This window comes from Culex quinquefasciatus, chromosome 3, assembly GCF_015732765.1.
Source record: "Culex quinquefasciatus strain JHB chromosome 3, VPISU_Cqui_1.0_pri_paternal, whole genome shotgun sequence".
Classification (NCBI taxonomy): Eukaryota; Metazoa; Arthropoda; class Insecta; order Diptera; family Culicidae; genus Culex; species Culex quinquefasciatus.
Genome location: NC_051863.1, coordinates 102,943,820 through 102,966,675, shown reverse-complemented (window position 1 = coordinate 102,966,675; position 22,856 = coordinate 102,943,820). Strand labels below are relative to the sequence as shown.

Genomic DNA, 22,856 nt, shown 5'->3' with positions numbered 1-22,856 from the left:
TTGCAGTCCAAGGGAAGGAACGTCTTCACGTTCCGGAGGTCATTCAGCTAGGCCTGCAGCTTGGTCAGCTTGGTGCCATTCTCCGTCACATCCAGATGCTCTAAATCTCCTCCACGTTGATGAAGGTCTTCAAAATCATGTGCACCTCGGTTGGGCTCGTTCCTTCTGTAGCGTCTGGTCGCGGACCCAATGTCCGGAGCTTTAGCCACAGACAAAAATGCGAAACAAAAGGCACACACAAAAAAAAAATCACTTTTCACTCCGAATATTTTTACGACCACGCGATCCCTTTGCCAATTATGCACAGATGACGCTGCATTTTCAGAGGGTAATCTTCTCCTCGCAGCACACAATACACGACAAAAATGCACACACAAAAAAAACACTTTTCACTCCGAATATTTTTAAGACCACGCGCTCCCTTTGCCAATTATGCACTGATGACGCTGCATTTTCAGAGGGCAATCTTCTCCTCGCAGCACACAATACACGACAAAAATGGGAAACAAAAGGCACACACAAAAAAAATCACTTTTCACTCCAAATATTTTTACGACCACGCGATCCCTTTGCCAATTATGCACTCAAAAGGCACCATATCATTTTGTTTTGTGCCTAAAGTATGTTTTTTTCATTGCACTATGAGGTTCTGAACGACCGAAACCTTTATCTTCACTTATTCGCTAGTTTTAGTGATGAAGTGCTATTTGAGTGCAAAATAGCACATTTAGCACTTGAAATTTTGGTGATATTCAAATCACTATTTTTTTTTTGCTAATCCAAACTGCATAGTAAACAACGACTATTAAAAGCATTGAACTAAAGCTTGTTTTGATGCACAGTGATCAAAGATTCACTCTGCCGGTTTACGAAGGCAATCATCTCAAAATGTGGTGAAGTGCTATTGAGTGCCGATGCACGTCTGCCGATTGGTTAATTCACCCATATAGACCTCCGTTGATCACGCATGATCTCAAGAGGTACTGGAAAACAAACCCCGTAATGGCGGACAATAGGGTCCTAAAGCCCTAAGTCAATTGTTATGTTCAACGGTAAAAAACAGATTAAAAACCATCTTTGATCACTTTTTTCATTTAAATGCAAAAAATAGGACAGGAAAATATTTTTTCGATGAATCCACTGAGTTCGCGTAGAACGAGCTGTGAAGTAGGACCTTTTGGTCAAGAAGGGCCGCGAATTTTTGTTTTTTCAAATTTATTTAAAAATCGATTTTAAATCTTTCTCGGTCGTGCAAAGTGTCATTGTACTCAGAAATATAAGCTTTATCGTTGTGAACAATAATATCACAAATTTAAGCTTCACTTTAGAACCCAATTGAAACATATCAAACGAAATATTTGAAACCAAACCTGCACAACAACAAACAAACAGAAAAATGAGGCGTTATTTTGTATTCAATAAAGTATTTAATTCCTTTCGTTATTGCAAATTGACTTTTGATTGTGAACGCGCCAAAATCAGGTCTCAACAGATTTTGTGAGCCAGTGCAGATTATGCTCTATTACAGCAGCACAAAACAGAGAGCATAACACATACAACAACAGAAAACAGAACATCCAGTGAGTGCCTGGAGTTCTGGGCTTCAAATTAAGTAGCTTTGACCAGCAGGAACCGACTAGCGGTTGGTCATTGCTCTGCGAACCGTACTACTGACCAGTTCAGATTAAATCAGACGCAGTTTTACTAAGATTAGTGTTTACAGTCCACTTTTAGTCCGTCCAATAACTGACCGCGAATAAATCTGACGACATTGAGAATAAATGTTTTTTGTACAACCCGCGAGTTCTGATTATTTTACGAAAGATCCGATTTTGCATGGCACCGGGATTCTGACGCTAGTATGTGCGCAAACAGATTGCATTTTCTGATTTGTATGAAACCTTGTCCATTGATTTATTTATTTTGACCAAAAAAGTTATTGTGCACTATTGCTTCATATTCTTTATACAAAATGGTGTCTGTCTATACACAAGTGCTGTGAATGTTTTCGCAAATCTGTATCTTGAGATAAGATTTTCTGTTTACCAATCATTGGCAAAGTTTTAAGTTATGACCAGGTTTGAATTTAATTAAATTAAAAGATCATAGCTACAATGATTAATACAATCATATAGATCCCCGTTGATCAGGCCTTCTCCGCAAATCAAATGCAACCGGAAATAACCCGCTGGTAAAATCGATTGCCGCAGTGCCCAGAACCCTCGCCAGAATTAGTTTTACAGATCGGAATCAAAAATTAGCCACCCTTACCTTTCATTTGCGGCCAAAACATTTGAAATCGGTTAATTTCCATTTTTTGAGCGATTTCCTTCAACGTTCGACATTTCCAAATGTTGATCCAACAAACAAAACAGCGTGCTGCTGACCAGAGCTGAAAATGTCAGGGGTCCTGATGCGAAAATCGGTGACGCATACACGATTTTTTCAGATCCATTCACTGAACCGCAAAACCGTGACATAAACAAACCCGACTCAGTCATGAGTGCCCTAGCTCACTGAGCAGCTGCAATGCGAGGCAGTAGTCGACCAACGCTCATTCGACGTTGCACGCACACACATAAAGAAACAAGTTTTTACACAAAAAGTTGGTATTTATGCGTGGAAATGTAATTTTGAATATAAGTTATGGTTGTTTTAAGTGTTTTGCACAGTCTAGAACCATTCAATTGTTTAAAAATAGTCAAAATAGCGTTTAGAGAGGATTTTACAAGTCAGTCATACGACACGAATTGAGTGAGTGTAGCTCATTTTTTCACGTCTCTCATTCTCCAGCAGCCGACCGGCACGAGTCAGGCGGCAGTGGTTGAACGGACACAGTAGGCTTACAGTCACATGCTAGCAATGAACTGACATTTTGGTTTGCTTCATGTGTACGCTGGGTTGGAAACATTTTGCAGGCCTGCTGCTGACAGAACGGATGAACTTTTCTTTTGTTCTACTAGGGAAATTGGGGGTAAAACGGTAGTTGTTTTAAAATTTGGCCATTCTAGTGCGTTTGATGTAACAATGCCTAATTTACTGTAAAAATTAATTACATTAAAAAATAATTATTTTCTAATTTTACCGAATGACGAAAAAATCATTTAACCCCAATGCACCCCCGAATCTTTTTTCGCGGTGTTCATTCGCTCGCGCTAACTCGCGATCTCCGGGCGATGAACTTTTTGCCCAATTTTGCCGCTGGCACTTTTCAATAAGAAGAGTAATAATTTTAAAAAAATCCTCGATTTGACCACAGTTAAATAATATCAAAAATAAATATCTATACTGTTTGTTAACACTTACGACTATTCGATCTGTCACATTTGTTCGAGCAAGCTCACTCGGCCAGATTGTTAGAAGTATAAATAAGAACATTTCCGGTCGCGTAAAAGAATAGAGTTATCTAAGCCCGAGCTCACGCACACTAGCAACCCATTTGTTTTGCTATCGGGTACAAAATTTTACCTCAATCTTTGTCGTGTACGTAAACGCAATACATGCGCACGTAGATAACTCTATAGTCTTTAACGTCGGTAAGGCTGCTTTGAGTAAAGGCCGCGTTCATTTTCATTTTTTTGTACAACGAAATGGCTGTACACTACGGTCCACATGTAGGTGTAGATAACTAGAAAATAAAAATAAAGTTCCTGAAATCATAGTTTATTGTAGCTACATCGTCATCGTCAGCCCGAGAATGATATTTATACAGCAATTCCCCACGAAAACAGCATGGAAAAAACAAAAGTGCTAGGATCGGGCTCAACAATTTTCTGGGGGTTCCCTGGCCGAAATAATTAGACCCGTATTTTTTTGTTTGGCCATTAGGGTGACCTACGCCGTGTTAGGGTTATCTGAAAAATTGCCATTTTCGTCGATTTTCGCAAAAAAAAAAACACTTTTTTCGAAAAATCATAACTCCTTGCCATTTTAACCGATTTCAATTGTCTTATACGCAAATGAAAGGGGATAAGTTGACCTTTCAAAGAAAAATAGTAACAAATTTCAAAAATTTAGCCTAACAAATGAAACGGGCGTATGAAACTTTGAAATGCCGTTTTGACGGTGTCTGGATTAAAGAGCCTATGTCTGGAAATATTTTTATCGGGGAATCCGATAAAAATATTTCCAGACATAGGCTCCAGACACCGTCAAAACGACATTTCAAAGTTTCATACGCCCTTTTCATATGTTATTTTTCTATTTTTCTTTGAAAGGCCAACTTATCACCTTTCGGCGAGGAGTTATGATTTTTCGAAAAAAGTGGTTTTTGCGAAAATCGACGAAAATGTCCATTTTTTAAGACCACCCTAACACGGCGTTGGTCACCCTAATGGTTAAACAAAAAAATACGGATCTAATTATTTCGGCCAGGGAACCCCCAGAAAATTGTTGAGCCCGCTCCGAGCACTTTTGTTTTTTTCCATGCTGTTTTCGTGGGGAATTGCTGTATAGTTAAAACTCGCAACATCGACACAAAACAAAAATTTCGATGCGTTCATATTTATTCAAAACAACTTATTTTTGTTTTGCGGGCACTAATCTGTATAAATTGTCACTCATTTTTTGTACTCACCAACTGACAAGAGACCAATAATAATCCATAACGTGCCACCGAGAACAAATCCATCGATGAAATAAACCACCGCGGTATATATGACACTGATTAACAATCCAATCGCCAACATGATTCCAAGAATAACCCAGGGCATCATTAGGTAATGATTTTTCTGCAAAAAGTAATAAATTACACTGACCAACAAAAAAAAATGACAAAAAAGGCTGCGCCGGCTCAACTCGAGGGGAAGCATGAAATTTGGGGTCCCCAGAAACACGTGTACTTTAAATTTTTCAGAAATATTTAGACAGGGCCGAATGGTTTTTCTCCAAAGTTTGTATGGAGAATCAGGGTGGTTCGTCACTATTGCATATAACCAAAAAATACATACAATATGTGGGAGTACCGAACAGCACTAATCCTACATACAAACTTTGGAGAAAAACCATTCGGCCGTGTCTGAATATTTTTGAAAAATTCAAAGTGCACGTGTTTCTGGGGATCCCAAATTTCATGCTTCCCCTCGAGTTGAGTCTGCGCAGAAATTTTGTTGGTCGGTGTTATCTATGCGGTTCTTATTATGCTTTAATTGTAAGAAAATATTTAACCTACCTTGAGTACTCCGAAAATCATGAGCAAAGAGATTAGAATGGTCATACACAAGTTCAGAGCAAAAATAATTTTCACAGCATTCTGCGGTAACCAATCCATGAGAATTGTTCTGAATTCTACTCTGGTGGTGAAAATAACAATGATGGATATTATTGAAAGCAAAATGCCCATAATTCCTGAAATTAAGGATCCGGCCCGCAGCGAATAGCAGCGACAGCACGAGCTTAGTAATGGTTCAGCCATGTTGGTGTATAAGTCTGCAAATCAAAAACCTGGTTTAAAATAGAGTTATTGAAGATGTTAGGTGTCGTTTTCTCTGGCATATACAGGGTGTTTGGTTCATGGATGCGGATAATTGCTGGTTCCCTAGAATACCCCAAAACATGAAAAAAAGTCTTCTACGGCATGGTCGAATTCTCAACCTAAACCGAGTTAAGTAGAATTTACTGTTTTGAGGAGTTTCTACACCAAAATCGATTTATCTCATGATTTAGTTTAGTTTGCCTACAGAGCCTTTACATTTTTTTCTTGTCCTAGTGTTGTTAGTTTTTCGCATTTATTTTGCGTAAATGGCAGGTAAATGGTTTGTTTATGTATCAAAACGATGCTCCTTGATCCCCTCTACAAATCTCTCCAAATAACCATTTCCCGATTTCTTTTCCTAAAGCCGCTATTTTAATTTTATTGATGAAAAAATCGAAGCCAGAAAACCTGACATGGTATCTTAATAAATCAAACCGACGCCTGTCAGAGCATCGCGAAAAGCATACTTGATCGACGCGCGCGCGGCCGCATGTTTGCTGGAAGGAGGGAGACAGTAAGAAAACAAACCACGTGTGCCCATTGCATTGTGGGAAAAAGTTCGTTTCAGAATTGTTACATTACCGGAGGTATTTTGTCTCGCGTTATTTTTTCAAACGGTAAAAACAAAAGTTAAGGGGCGGCTATTTAAAGGAACGAAGGTTAGTTTTTAAAATGAGTAAAAATTCAATAAGTGCGGCATAGGGTCTCCTTGGAGGATTTCCACTGTTGTTCAGTGTGCGGATCGTTTGACCCACACAGGCGGTACAACAATAAATAATTAAGCTGATTAAATCAAACATTTAAAACAAGCCCATTGACAAGCAAGTAAATGTTTAGTTAGCAGGAAGAAGATACTTTGTTTTTTAAGAGTTCTACTTTTTTTACATAACAAAAAGGATAAGTTGGATTGTTTAAATCCAAGATACATCTAAGTTATTTCTTGCGTACATAAGACAATAGCATACATTTCCATCAAGCACCAAATGTTGGCATATCAACATCCTTTTGTTTAGTTAAAACTTTTGAAAAGCATTTTTGGTTGAATAGCTCAATCAAGACCTAATTCGGAATGTGATCATAATTTGATAAAAATGTAAAATCAGCCAATTTATTAGAAAGAGTTTCTTACCTCTATGCTTTAATCATAACATGTTGAAAATAGTTTTAAGATAGATTTTTGTTTATTAACGTGAATTGATATTTTTTAATCATTTTCAAATATTGCAATTGGTTTTAAAGTAAATTAAAAAAATGCACGCTTAGAATAACAAAACTTCTTAAGAAACCTAAAAATCTTTTGTATGAATAAACAAAGATTTAGTCATTTAAAGCTTGAGGTTAGGCCGGCGGGGCGGTTTTTTCGCTTTTTTTGTTTACCTCAGTGTCGCTCTCCGCGCGAGCGGCGAATGCGACGAAAACTCTCTCGTTGCTGTGCCGTGCTGCCAGCATGTGTGTTTTGCACTATAGTCAAGACACGTATTCAAAAAAATTGCTTATTGTTGTTATCAAAAAGCAAATTATACTAATTTGGGGTCGCTGAACTCAAATATGACCTCAAAATTACTCCAAAGTACACAGGGAATGTGTAATCCAAGATGGCGTCCAATATGGCGGTAGTAGAATATTAGAAATTTTCATACAGAAATTTAGCAAGCAATCAGCATCTCAAATTTAACTAATTTGGGGTTGCTAAACTCGAATATGACCTCAAAAATACTCCAAAGTACACAGGGAATGTGTAATCCAAGATGGCGTCCAATATGGCGCTAGTAGAATATTAGAAATTTTCATACAGAAATTTAGCAAGCACTCAGCATCTCAAATTTAACTAATTTGGGGTCGCTGAACTCGAATATGACCTCAAAAATACTCCAAAGTACACAGGGAATGTGTAATCCAAGATGGCGTCCAATATGGCGGTAGTAGAATATTGGAAATTTTCATACAGAAATTTAGCAAGCAATCAGCATCTCAAATTTAACTAATTTGGGGTCGCTGAACTCGAATATGACCTCAAAAATACTCCAAAGTACACAGGGAATGTGTAATCCAAGACGGCGTCCAATATGGCGGTAGTAGAATATTGGAAATTTTCATACAGGAATTTAGCAAGCAATCAGCATCTCAAAGGAGAATGGGCGAATTTGGTCCAAGGATGTACACGAACGGGACTAACTTTTTTCGAAAGATCTCGCAGAGATATGAAAAAAAGTCTTCTGGACCAACTCTCTAAACCCCAGGGTTCAAAAGTTACATGCTGTTGAAGTTTGAGCATTTTGAGTAAAAATATACAAAAAATCGTATTTTTGCTATTTCTAAAATCATTTACAAAATCTCATTTTCATTATGGATTTCGATTTTCTTGACTTCATTCGACGCGTATCAGCAAAAACTATGAATTCTAAGATGTCTTAGCATGATTGAAACATGATTTCTCTTGTTTTTTATCCGTTTGAACCGTTTGTGCAAGAGGCATCCCATAGAAACAAGTCGAAACTTCAAGGTTTTGAAACCGGATCCGACCCAGACTGCTTCAGTGAGTATGGAAGGCTTCAGTGCAATGTTGTAACAACTTATTGGGATGGTCTGAGTTATCCGAGAACTCCTTTGAGGTAAGACCGGTGAGTCTACCGCCGTAACAAGCAAGATGTCGGCGGTTTTTGACCACTGATCATACCCGCATGGCTTCAGTGAGTATGGTAGACTACTATGCCGATGTGTTGGAGTGTCCTGGGTTCCCCAAGGACTTTCTGGAGTTAAGGTCTGTGGGTCTACTACCGTAACAAGGAAAATGTCGACCGGTTTTGACAACGGAACATGCCCGCATAGCGCATAGGATGACCAAAGACATCCCAACACATTAACTAAGCAGTCTACCATACTGACTGAAGCTATGCGGGTATGTTCCGGGGTCAAAAACCGTCGACCTCTTGCTTGTTACGACTGTAGCTCTACAGATCATAACTCCAGGGAGTCCTTGGATGACCCAGGACATCCTAACTCATTAGCAAAGTAGTCTACCACACTCACTGAAGCTATGCGGGTATGTTCCGGGGTCAAAAACCGTCGTCCTCTTGCTTGTTACGGTGGTAGACCCACAGATCTAAACTCCAGAGAGTCCTAAGATAACCCAGAACATTCCAACACATTAGCAAAGTAGTCTACCATACTCACTGAAGCCATGCGGGTATGATCAGTGGTCAAAAACCGCCGACACCTTTCTTGTTACGGCGGTAGACTCACCGGTCTTAACTCCAAGGAGTTCTCGGATGACTCAGACCATCCCAATAAGTTGTTACAACATTGCACTGAAGCCCTCCATACTCACTGAAGCAGTCTGGGTTGGTTCCGGTTTCAAAACCTTGAAGTTTCGACTTGTTTCTATGGGATGCCTCTTGTACCAACGGTTCAAATGGATAAAAACAAGAGAAATCATGTTTCAATCATGCTAAGACATTTCAGAATTCATAGTTTTTGCTGATACGCGTCGAATAAAGTCAAGAAAATCGAAATCCATAATGAAACAGAGATTTTATGAATGATTTTAGAAATAGCAAAAATACGATTTTTTGTACATTTTTACCCAAAATGCTCAAACTTCAACAACTTGTAACTTTTGAACCCCGGGGTTTAGAGAGTTGGTCCAGAAGACTTTTTTTCATGTCTCAACAAGATCTTTCGAAAAAAGTTGGTCCCGTTCGTGTACATCCTTGGGCCAGCTCCCATACAAATTTGCCCATTCTCCTTTAACTAATTTGGGGTCGCTAAACTCGAATATGACCTCAAAAATACTCCAAAGTACACAGGGAATGTGTAATCAAAGATGGCGTCCAATATGGCGGTAGGAGAAAATTAGAAATTTTCATACAGGAATTTAGCAAGCAATCAGCATCTCAAATTTTACTAATTTGGGGTTGCTAGACTCGAATATGACCTCAAAAATACTCCAAAGTACACAGGGAATGTGTAATCCAAGATGGCGTCCAATATGGCGGTAGTAGAATATTGGAAATTTTCATACAGAAATTTAGCAAGCAATCAGCATCTCAAATTTAACTACTTTGGGGTCGCTAAACTCGAATATGACCTTAAAAATACTCCAAAGTACACAAGGAATGTGTAATCCAAGATGGCGTCCAATATGGCGGTAGTAGAATATTGGAAATTTTCATACAGAAATTTAGCAAGCAATCAGCATCTCAAATTTAACTAGTTTGGGGTCGCTGAACTCGAATATGACCTCAAAAATACTCCAAAGTACACAGGGAATGTGTAATCCAAGATGGCGTCCAATATGGCGGTAGTAGAATATTGGAAATTTTCATACAGAAATTTAGCAAGCAATCAGCATCTCAAATTTAACTAATTTGGGGTCGCTGAACTCGAATATGACCTCAAAAATACTCCAAAGTACACAGGGAATGTGTAATCCAAGATGGCGTCCAATATGGCGCTAGTAGAATATTAGAAATTTTCATACAGAAATTTAGCAAGCAATCAGCATCTCAAATTTTACTAATTTGGGGTCGCTGAACTCGAATATGACCTCAAAAATACTCCAAAGTACACAGGGAATGTGTAATCCAAGATGGCGTCCAATATGGCGGTAGTAGAATATTGGAAATTTTCATACAGAAATTTAGCAAGCAATCAGCATCTCAAATTTAACTAATTTGGGGTCGCTGAACTCGAATATGACCTCAAAAATACTCCAAAGTACACAGGGAATGTGTAATCCAAGATGGCGTCCAATATGGCGGTAGTAGAATATTGGAAATTTTCATACAGAAATTTAGCAAGCAATCAGCATCTCAAATTTAACTAGTTTGGGGTCGCTGAACTCGAATATGACCTCAAAAATACTCCAAAGTACACAGGGAATGTGTAATCCAAGATGGCGTCCAATATGGCGGTAGTAGAATATTGGAAATTTTCATACAGAAATTTAGCAAGCAATCAGCATATCAAATTTAACTAATTTGGGGTCGCTGAACTCGAATATGACCTCAAAAATACTCCAAAGTACACAGGGAATGTGTAATCCAAGATGGCGTCCAATATGGCGCTAGTAGAATATTAGAAATTTTCATACAGAAATTTAGCAAGCAATCAGCATCTCAAATTTTACTAATTTGGGGTCGCTGAACTCGAATATGACCTCAAAAATACTCCAAAGTACACAGGGAATGTGTAATCAAAGACGGCGTCCAATATGGCGGTAGTAGAATATTAGAAATTTTCATACAGGAATTTAGCAAGCAATCAGCATCTCAAATTTTACTAATTTGGGGTTGCTAGACTCGAATATGACCTAAAAAATACTCCAAAGTACACAGGGAATGTGTAATCCAAGATGGCGTCCAATATGGCGGTAGTAGAATATTGGAAATTTTCATACAGAAATTTAGCAAGCAATCAGCATCTCAAATTTAACTAATTTGGGGTCGCTAAACTCGAATATGACCTTAAAAATACTCCAAAGTACACAAGGAATGTGTAATCCAAGATGGCGTCCAATATGGCGGTAGTAGAATATTGGAAATTTTCATACAGAAATTTAGCAAGCAATCAGCATCTCAAATTTAACTAATTTGGGGTCGCTGAACTCGAATATGACCTCAAAAATACTCCAAAGTACACAGGGAATGTGTAATCCAAGATGGCGTCCAATATGGCGCTAGTAGAATATTAGAAATTTTCATACAGAAATTTAGCAAGCAATCAGCATCTCAAATTTTACTAATTTGGGGTCGCTGAACTCGAATATGACCTCAAAAATACTCCAAAGTACACAAGGAATGTGTAATCCAAGATGGCGTCCAATATGGCGGTAGTAGAATATTGGAAATTTTCATACAGAAATTTAGCAAGCAATCAGCATCTCAAATTTAACTAATTTGGGGTCGCTGAACTCGAATATGACCTCAAAAATACTCCAAAGTACACAGGGAATGTGTAATCCAAGATGGCGTCCAATATGGCGGTAGTAGAATATTGGAAATTTTCATACAGAAATTTAGCAAGCAATCAGCATCTCAAATTTAACTAGTTTGGGGTCGCTGAACTCGAATATGACCTCAAAAATACTCCAAAGTACACAGGGAATGTGTAATCCAAGATGGCGTCCAATATGGCGGTAGTAGAATATTGGAAATTTTCATACAGAAATTTAGCAAGCAATCAGCATCTCAAATTTAACTAATTTGGGGTCGCTGAACTCGAATATGACCTCAAAAATACTCCAAAGTACACAGGGAATGTGTAATCCAAGATGGCGTCCAATATGGCGCTAGTAGAATATTAGAAATTTTCATACAGAAATTTAGCAAGCAATCAGCATCTCAAATTTTACTAATTTGGGGTCGCTGAACTCGAATATGACCTCAAAAATACTCCAAAGTACACAGGGAATGTGTAATCAAAGACGGCGTCCAATATGGCGGTAGTAGAATATTAGAAATTTTCATACAGGAATTTAGCAAGCAATCAGCATCTCAAATTTTACTAATTTGGGGTTGCTAGACTCGAATATGACCTAAAAAATACTCCAAAGTACACAGGGAATGTGTAATCAAAGACGGCGTCCAATATGGCGGTAGTAGAATATTAGAAATTTTCATACAGGAATTTAGCAAGCAATCAGCATCTCAAATTTTACTAATTTGGGGTTGCTAGACTCGAATATGACCTAAAAAATACTCCAAAGTACACAGGGAATGTGTAATCCAAGATGGCGTCCAATATGGCGGTAGTAGAATATTGGAAATTTTCATACAGAAATTTAGCAAGCAATCAGCATCTCAAATTTAACTAATTTGGGGTCGCTGAACTCGAATATGACCTCAAAAATACTCCAAAGTACACAGGGAATGTGTAATCCAAGATGGCGTCCAATATGGCGGTAGTAGAATATTGGAAATTTTCATACAGAAATTTAGCAAGCAATCAGCATCTCAAATTTAACTAATTTGGGGTCGCTAAACTCGAATATGACCTCAAAAATACTCCAAAGTACACAGGGAATGTGTAATCCAAGATGGCGTCCAATATGGCGGTAGTAGAATATTGGAAATTTTCATACAGAAATTTAGCAAGCAATCAGCATCTCAAATTTAACTAATTTGGGGTCGCTGAACTCGAATATGACCTCAAAAATACTCCAAAGTACACAGGGAATGTGTAATCCAAGATGGCGTCCAATATGGCGGTAGTAGAATATTGGAAATTTTCATACAGAAATTTAGCAAGCAATCAGCATCTCAAATTTAACTAATTTGGGGTCGCTAAACTCGAATATGACCTCAAAAATACTCCAAAGTACACAGGGAATGTGTAATCCAAGATGGCGTCCAATATGGCGCTAGTAGAATATTAGAAATTTTCATACAGAAATTTAGCAAGCAATCAGCATCTCAAATTTTACTAATTTGGGGTCGCTGAACTCGAATATGACCTCAAAAATACTCCAAAGTACACAAGGAATGTGTAATCCAAGATGGCGTCCAATATGGCGGTAGTAGAATATTGGAAATTTTCATACAGAAATTTAGCAAGCAATCAGCATCTCAAATTTAACTAATTTGGGGTCGCTGAACTCGAATATGACCTCAAAAATACTCCAAAGTACACAGGGAATGTGTAATCCAAGATGGCGTCCAATATGGCGGTAGTAGAATATTGGAAATTTTCATACAGAAATTTAGCAAGCAATCAGCATCTCAAATTTAACTAGTTTGGGGTCGCTGAACTCGAATATGACCTCAAAAATACTCCAAAGTACACAGGGAATGTGTAATCCAAGATGGCGTCCAATATGGCGGTAGTAGAATATTGGAAATTTTCATACAGAAATTTAGCAAGCAATCAGCATCTCAAATTTAACTAATTTGGGGTCGCTGAACTCGAATATGACCTCAAAAATACTCCAAAGTACACAGGGAATGTGTAATCCAAGATGGCGTCCAATATGGCGCTAGTAGAATATTAGAAATTTTCATACAGAAATTTAGCAAGCAATCAGCATCTCAAATTTAACTAATTTGGGGTCGCTGAACTCGAATATGACCTCAAAAATACTCCAAAGTACACAGGGAATGTGTAATCAAAGACGGCGTCCAATATGGCGGTAGTAGAATATTAGAAATTTTCATACAGGAATTTAGCAAGCAATCAGCATCTCAAATTTTACTAATTTGGGGTTGCTAGACTCGAATATGACCTAAAAAATACTCCAAAGTACACAGGGAATGTGTAATCCAAGATGGCGTCCAATATGGCGGTAGTAGAATATTGGAAATTTTCATACAGAAATTTAGCAAGCAATCAGCATCTCAAATTTAACTAATTTGGGGTCGCTAAACTCGAATATGACCTTAAAAATACTCCAAAGTACACAAGGAATGTGTAATCCAAGATGGCGTCCAATATGGCGGTAGTAGAATATTGGAAATTTTCATACAGAAATTTAGCAAGCAATCAGCATCTCAAATTTAACTAATTTGGGGTCGCTGAACTCGAATATGACCTCAAAAATACTCCAAAGTACACAGGGAATGTGTAATCCAAGATGGCGTCCAATATGGCGGTAGTAGAATATTGGAAATTTTCATACAGAAATTTAGCAAGCAATCAGCATCTCAAATTTAACTAATTTGGGGTCGCTAAACTCGAATATGACCTCAAAAATACTCCAAAGTACACAGGGAATGTGTAATCCAAGATGGCGTCCAATATGGCGCTAGTAGAATATTAGAAATTTTCATACAGAAATTTAGCAAGCAATCAGCATCTCAAATTTTACTAATTTGGGGTCGCTGAACTCGAATATGACCTCAAAAATACTCCAAAGTACACAAGGAATGTGTAATCCAAGATGGCGGTAGTAGAATATTGGAAATTTTCATACAGATAAAGTAAGTAAGTATGTTTTTAAAATAAATTTGTTTAATTTATCAAACAAAATTTAAGTAAAGTCAGAATTTTTCAGGGACTCAAGAAACTATGTTTTAAATAAATTTAACTAAAATGACAAAATAATTTTAAAGAAATTCTGATTTTTTAGCAGGAATCTTATAAATCCAGTCATTTTTTTTTATTAATTTAATAAAAATGTCAAGTGTCTACTGGTTTCCTGATCCGAATTATTTAGAACAGGTTCCAATTGGCCATTTGGCCACAAATCAGTTTCTGATTTTAAATAAATTCTGATTTTTTCCAGGAATCTGTTAAGTCCAGTAACTTATCTATATATATATATATATATATAAAATTTCGACGGTTTTGTTCGAACGCGAATCAGTTCAATACGGAGCGTCGGATCGAGGTGCTCTTTGTTGCGTTGAGTTCGTATAAGCCCAAGGAAGGTTCTTACGCTAACTAATTGACACTTTGGCCACTCTGGAACCGATTCCGGAAAAGCTGCAGATTGTATGGGAAAAGTTACGTAAAATCAAATTTTGATCACAGGAGGCTGAATAAGCAAACAAGCATAAAACGTCACGAAACCAAAAAAGGGCAGGACGAAGTTTGCCGGGAAGAGCTTGTTTCAGAAATAAATTTAATTATAATTTCAAAATGATTTTAAATAAATTCAGATTTTCCGAAGAATCTTATAAATCCAGTTACTATGTTTTTTTTAAATAAATTTAATTAATTTGTCAAAATAATTTTGAGTTAAGTAAGAATTTTTTGGGACTCTTATAAATCAAGTTACTATAAATTTTAATAAATTTAACTAATATGTCAAAATAATTTTAAATAAATTCTGATTTTTTAACAGGAATCTTATAAATCTAGTCATTTTTTTTAAATAAATATAATTAAAATGTCAAGTGTCCACTGGTTTCCTGATCCGGATTATTAAGAATAGATTCCAATTGGCCACAAATCAAATTCTGATTTTAAATAAATTCTAATTTTAAATAAATTCTAATTTTTCGAGGAATCTGTTTCGCCCGGAAACTATTTTAAGAAATAAATTTAATTAAAATTTCAAAATGATTTTAAATAAATTCAGATTTTTCGAAGAATCTTATAAATCCAGTCACTATGTTTGTTAAATAAATTTGATTAATTTGTCAAAATAATTTTATATAAAGTCAGAATTTTTCAGGGACTCTTATAAATCAAGAAACTATGTTTTTAAATAAATTTTAACTAAAATGTCAAAATAATGTTAAATAAAATCTGTTTGTTTAAACAGGAATTTTATTATTCCAGTAACTTTTTTAAATGAATTTAATTCAAATGTCAAGTGTCCACTGGTTTCCTAATCCGGATGATTTAGAACAGGTTCCAATTGGCCATTTGACCACACATCAGATTCTGATTCTTAATAAATTCTGAATTTTTCTAGGAATCTGTTAAGTCCAGTAACTTTTTTTAGAAATAAATTTAATTATAATTTCAAAATGATTTTAAATAACTTCAGATTTTCCGAAGAATCTTATAAATGCAGTTAATATGTTTTTAAAATAAATTAAATTAAATTGTAAAAATAATTTTTAATTAATTCAGAATTTGGCCAGGAATTTATAAATCCGGTGACTATGTTTTTCTAAATTAATTTAATTAAAATAGTTTCCTTATCCGAATTATTCAGAACAGGTTCCATTTGGCCATTTGGCCACATTTCTGATTCTGATTTTGAATGAATTCAGATTTTTTCCAGGAATCTGTTAAGTCCAGTTACATTTTTTTAAATAAATTTTAATTTTAATATCGAAATAATCTTTGAAAAAATCTTTTTTTTTTTAACAGGAAACTTATAAATCCAGTCATTTTTTTTAAAATAAATTTAAAGAAAATGTCAAATCTCCTCTGGTTTCCTGATCCGGATTATTTAGAACTGGTTCCAATTGGTCATTTGGCCACAAATCAGATTCTGATTTTAAATAAATTATGATTTGTACCAGGAATCTGTTAAGTCCAGTAACTATTTTTAGAAATAAATTCAATTAAAATTTCAAAATGATTTTAAATAAATTCAGATTTTTCGAAGAATCTTTTAAATCCAGTAACTATGTTTTTTTTTAAATAAATTTAATAAATTTGTCAAAATAATTTTAAGTTAAGGAAGAATTTTTCGGGACTCTTATAAATCAAGTAACTAAGTTTTTAAATAAATTTAACTAAAATGTCAAAACAATTTTAAATTAAATCGGTTTGTTTTGACAGGAATCTTATTATTCCAGTAACTCTTTTAAATAAATTTAATTATAATGTCAAGTGTCCTCTGGTTTCCTGATCTGGATTATTTAGAACAGGTTCCAATCGGCCATTTGGCCACACATCAGGTTCTGATTTTAAATAAATTCTGATTTTTTCAAGGAATCTGTTAAGCCTAGTAACTTATTTTAGAAATAAATTGAATTATAATTTCAAAATGATTTTAAATAAATTCAGATTTTCCGAAGAATCTTATAACTCCAGTAAATATGTTTGTTTTAAATAAATTTAATTAATTTTTCAAAATAATTTTGAGTTAAGTCAGAATTTTTTGGGACTCTTATAAATCAAGTTACTATGTATTTAAATGAATTTAACTAATATGTCAAAATAATTTTAAATAAATTCTGATTTTTTAACAGGAATCTTATAAATCTAGTCATTTTTTTTAATAAATTTAATTAAAATGTCAAGTGTCCACTGGTTTCCTGATCCGGATTATGAAGAATAAGTTTTAATTGGCCATTTGGCCACAAATCAAATTCTGATTTTTCCAGGAATCTGTTAAGCCCGGTAACTATTTTTAGAAATAAATTTAATTAAAATTTCAAAATGATTTTAAATAAATTCAGATTTTTCGAAGAATCTTATAAATCCAGTCACTATGTTTGTTAAATAAATTTGATTAATTTGTCAAAATAATTTTAAGTAAAGTCAGAATTTTTCAGGGACTATTATAAATCAAGAAACCATGTTTTTAAATAAATTTTAACTAAAATGTCAAAATAATTTTAAATAAAATCTGTTTGTTTTAACAGGAATCTTATTATTCCAGTAACTTTTTTAAATAAATTTATTTCATATGTCAAGTGTCCACTGGTTTCCTGATCCGGATTATTTAGAACAGGTTCCAATTGGCCCTTTGGCCACACATCAGATTCTGATTTTAAATAAATTCTGATTTTTTCCAGGAATCTGTTAAGTCCAGTAATTAATTTTAGAAATAATTTTAATTAAATTTTCAAAACGATTTTAAATAAATTCAAATTTTTCGAAGAATCTGATAAATCCAGTTACGTTTTTTTTTAGAATAAATGAAATTAAATTGTCAAAATAATTTTTAATAAATTCTGAATTTGACCAGGAATTTGATTAGTGCGCTGACCACGGGGACGCGCTGTCTTGTTTTTGCATTCTTATTTTCATTTCTTTTGTGTAGCTGTTTGTGTGCATGGGGTGATTGGTTATTATAATTGAATTAATGACATCATAAGTGCAGTGCTTCTGGGAACGCGCAGTCCTGTTTTTCGCGAAAATTTTCGTCGTAAATGATCGTAATAATTTATTCCAACTGGCAGTTTTAGTATTAACTCATCAAACTATCGATTTTATGACGAGTAAAGCGTCATTTATTTTCTATTTTTGAAATTTTCTCGCGTTATCTAAATTGTAAAAACAGTAAAAATATACTGATAAGTCCAGCCCATAGCAATACTGCTCGGCTGGCACGCGTTCGATGAAAAAAACTTTTAAATAATCAATTATCTATCTTTCCGCAGCCGGCTGCCTAAGATTTAAATTTTCAACCGATAAACAAAATGCTCATGGTCACATCACTGCCACTCGTGAATCCTGACCTCATACCCATCTACTAACCCCCTCAAAGCTCATGTGATACATTGTCGGAGATGCAGTCGATTGGGCGGTCTCTATCACTCAAGTATCGGACTAACATTCCCATCCACTTCCCCGTGACCCTACCACTGGTCGTGGCCGGCGCCGGTATTGATCAGCATGATAGGGCCTTTGAGAAGTTGCGAAGCGAGGAAAGATAGCTCCCACTTATCTCCCACGGCTCGTGGATGTAACTTCTGGAGGTCCTGGTCAATAACGGAGTAGCAACTGCGGGTGGGCACCTATGCTTATGCTTATGCTAATTCTGAATTTGGCCAGGAATTTTATAAATCTGTTGACTATGTTTTTGCCTTCCTCACCTTACTGAGGAAAGGCTATAAAATCACTCGAAAACTGAACTTCTCAATTAGACCTCCTAGACCCACCTTCATGTATACCTATCGACTCAGAATCGAATTCTGAGCAAATGTCCGTGTGTGTGTGTGTGTGTGTGTAGGGATGTGGGTCTGTGCACCAAAAAATATGCACTCGATTATCTCAGCACTGGCTTAACCGATTTGGACCGTTTTGGTCTCATTCGATTCGTCTTGGGGTCCCATAAGTCCCTATTGAAAATTATCAAGTTTAGTAAAGTACTTCAAAAGTTATGCTAAAAAAAACGATTTTGACTAAAGTCCGGAAGATTGTAAAAAGGGTGGTTTTTGTAAGAAACCCCAGCATGTTATAAATTTTTAGAAAGGTATTTAAAAGACCTTTCCAACGCGACCAATACATTGAAGATCTGACAACCCTATCAAAAGTTATTAGCAATTAAGTGTTATTTATGCACTTTTTGGAAGCCGGATCTCAGATATCACGATGAAAACGTTGTCCGGATCTATCATGCAACCCGTCGTTGAACAGGTAATCAAAAAACCTTTCCAACGCGTTCAAAACATTGAAGATCTGACAACCCTATCAAAAGTTATAAGCACTTAAGAGTTATTTATACACTTTTTGGAGGCTAGTTCTCAGATATTTAGATGAAAACGTATTCCAAATATATCATGCGACCTATCTTTTTATAGGTAATTTAAAGACCTTCCCACGAGCGTGTCTATTTTGGATAGCATTACCCTTTGAAGGAGAGGAAGGCACCAACCACCTAAGGGTGGATTAAGCAACGTTTTTTTAAATAAATTTAATTAAAATGTCAAGTGTACACTGGTTTCTTAATCCTGAATATTTAGAACAGGTTCCAATTGGCCACATTTCTGATGCTGATTTTCAGATTTTTTTTTTTCCAGAAATCTGTTAAGTCCAGTAACTATCTTAAAACAATATACAATAAATTCGGAATTTTTACAGGAATCTTATAAATCCAGTAACTTTGTATTTTAAATAAATTTAATTAAAATTTTAAAATAATTTTAAATAAAATCTTTTTTAACAGGAATCTTATTATTCCAGAAACTTTTTTTAATAAATTTGATTAAAATGTCAAGTGTCCACTGGTTCCTTGATCCGCATTTATTAGAACAGGTTCCCATTGGCCACATTTATAAATCTTATTTTAAATAAATTCAGATTCATTTTAAGGAATCCTGAAAATTTGTTAACTAAAATATTTGACAATATTTTAACAACATTTAAAACAGGTTTCGGTTGGCCACTTGGACAAATTTCTGATGTGATTTGTTTAACGGGAATCTTGAATTTTGTCCACTGGTTCCCTGATCCGGAATATATAAACAGAGTCCGGTTGGCCATATTTGGCTACATATCTGAATCTGATTTTGATGGAATTTAGATCATTTTGAAAATTTTAATTTCAAATAAAATTGTCAAGTGTCCACTGGTTCCATGATCCGGAACATTTAGAACAGATTCCTGATGGCCACATTTCTGATTCTGGCTATAAATAAATTCAAATTTTTTTTCAAGGAATTTTAAAATTCTGGTAACTAAAACAACTTTTAAATAATTTCAATAAAAATGTCATGGGACCATTGTTTCCCGAGACCGGGAGAGTCAGAACAGGTTCCCATTGGCCTCTTGGCCATTTTTTCGGATTCTGAAAATATTGAGTAGCAAAAAATGCTTCAACACCACGTTTGTTTTTCTAAATTGTCTGACACATAGGAATTTTTAAAAAACTGCTTAAATGTTTTCTAGTTTCCGCATCCGGATTGGCCAGAACCGGTTCTCAATGGCCACATTTTCAATAAAACACCTTCGGATATGCTTGGACAAAACATTTTTTGAGTTTGTATTGATTGTTTGAAGCAATAGTATGTTTTTTTCGCATAAAAAGCAACCAATTTCAAAATTTTGAAGATTTCGCACAATTTTGGCCAATAATCCGGATTTCCACCGGGACCGGTTACGAGAACCGACCAATGGGACCATATTTTGGGTTTTTCTAACAATTTACCGTATAATGACACCGGAAGCATCTAAAAAGACCTAATAGAACTTAAGTTACAGTGAAAACAAAATAAAAATATTTTTCGACGGGGGTGATTCATATGCAAAACTTCTGCATTGAATATCTCGAGCTAGGGTTAAGACATGGGCCAGGTTGCATTGTGTTCAGGAAGCCGATCCCTCGGGAAGTTTTTTTGATCGTCCTGCTAATAATGAAAAAAATGTTACGCTGTGTAATCTACTATGCTATGCATGAATTCTAAACAAATTGAAAATTCTTTCCTAAAATCTTTTGCCATCCATAAAATGGATTTGAAATGTTATTGGTAAATAAAAATAATTCTTCCTCGGTTTCCTTGTAGGGGAACTCCATTGAAGAATATCGGGAAAAAAACGGAATCGACGTAACACCTTATAATGTGGCCCTCTTAAACCTTGCGGTTTCGTCAACGGATTCACAGGCGTGTATCGTTCTTTTGCGACAAGACTCCGCCTCCCGGGTCTCCTAAGTGTGAAGGTATGGCACGGGGAGAGGGCACCGAAAACCTATATTTACACTTAGAATTTTTTGCGTCCGCCTCGGGATTCGAACCGGCGACCTCTGGATTGTGAGTCCAGTGCGCGGTCCGATTGATCCACACAGGTGACAGAATATCGGAGCAGACATTCACAAAAAAACAACTACCGGGGTGACATCCCGAGGGTAAATAACAAAGGAAATGCCGTATTATACCTTTGTCTGTTATCAATACCAAATTTTGGTATTCCTGGAAATTTTTCTTAGGATCTTTAAATACTTTAAATGCTTTAAATACTTTAAAAACTTTAAAAACTTTAAATACTTTAAATACTTTAAATACTTTAAATACTTTAAATACTTTAATTACTTTAAATACTTGAAATACTTTAAATACTTTAAATACTTTAATTACTTTAAATACTTTAAATACTTTAAATACTTTAAATACTTTAAATACTTTAAATACTTTAAATACTTTAAATACTTTAAATACTTTAAATACTTTAAATACTTTAAATACTTTAAATACTTTAAATACTTTAAATACTTTAAATACTTTAAATGCTTTAAATACTTTAAATACTTCAAATACTTTAAATACTTTAAATACTTTAAATACTTTAAATACTTTAAATACTTTAAATACTATAAATACATTAAATACTTTAAATACTTTTGATACTTTTGATACTTCAAATACTTTTAATACTTTTAATACTTTTAATACTTTTAATACTTTTAATACTTTTAATACTTTTAATACTTTTAATACTTTTAATACTTTTAATACTTTTAATACTTTTAATACTTTTAATACTTTTAATACTTTTAATACTTTTAATACTTTTAATACTTTTAATACTTTTAATACTTTTAATACTTTTAAAACATTTTATACTTTTAATACTATTTATACTTTTTCTACGTTTCATACTTTTTATACTTTTTATACTTTGTATACTTTTTATTCATTTTATACTTTTTATACTTTTTATACTTTTTATACTTTTTATACTTTTTATACGTTTTATACTTTTTAAACTTTTTATACTTTTCATACTTCTAATACTTTGATGTTTTATTTTTTTCATTTGAGCGAATAATTAAATTCTCATTATCTTAAAATATTTGTAAATAAAAAAGTGTTATTTTGGCATTTATGTGGATCGATCATCAGAATCCTGTCGAAACAAGTCAAGCTTGGGCAGCTTCTCTCGAGAACAAAAGAAAGAGGAAAGTTCAGACTGTTAAGCTCTGAAGAATAATTCCGAGTTTCAATATCAGATGGCGCAGTTGCGCAATACAAAGTTGTTTATTTGAAATCATCTGACCCGGTGGTCTCAATGAAGTTTGGTTGCTTAAAACTAATAAGAACTTTACAAACATAAATATAGTCAAGTTATCAAAACATAAATTTAAACAAAACATGATTTAACGGCTAGATCTTCTTGTTCTTGATGCACGTTGTTGCGGGTTTTCAGCAGGACGAGATGAACGAGAACGATCTCGGAGTTCAGTTCGAAGTCTTTCCAAAATCGGCTCACAGGTTCGTGGAAGTCGAACAGATGGTAAAACTCGTTGAAAGCTGTGGCCAGCGCACGAATAGGGGAGTTTTCCGCATAAACCGTACGGACCAACGGGCGTGAGAGGAATCCA

At 35.0% G+C, this 22,856-nt stretch overlaps 1 protein-coding gene across 2 annotated transcripts in view; it reads right to left on the bottom strand.

Annotated features, from left to right (window-relative positions):
- Window positions 1-3,148: 3,148 nt before the first annotated feature.
- The window catches only part of LOC6051822, a 43,660-nt gene continuing 23,952 nt past the window's right edge, over window positions 3,149-22,856 (bottom strand). The window contains exons 2-4 of one of the 2 annotated variants that reach the window (XM_038259474.1): window positions 5,171-5,442; window positions 4,577-4,730; window positions 3,149-3,628 (exon numbers count right to left, since the gene is read on the bottom strand). In XM_038259474.1, the coding sequence (XP_038115402.1) occupies window positions 3,528-3,628; window positions 4,577-4,730; window positions 5,171-5,413 (498 nt within the window). In that variant the 5' untranslated portion in view covers window positions 5,414-5,442 and the 3' untranslated portion in view covers window positions 3,149-3,527. The remainder of the gene's footprint in view (window positions 3,629-4,576; window positions 4,731-5,170; window positions 5,443-22,856) is intronic. The other variant, XM_038259473.1, reaches the window with a different exon arrangement.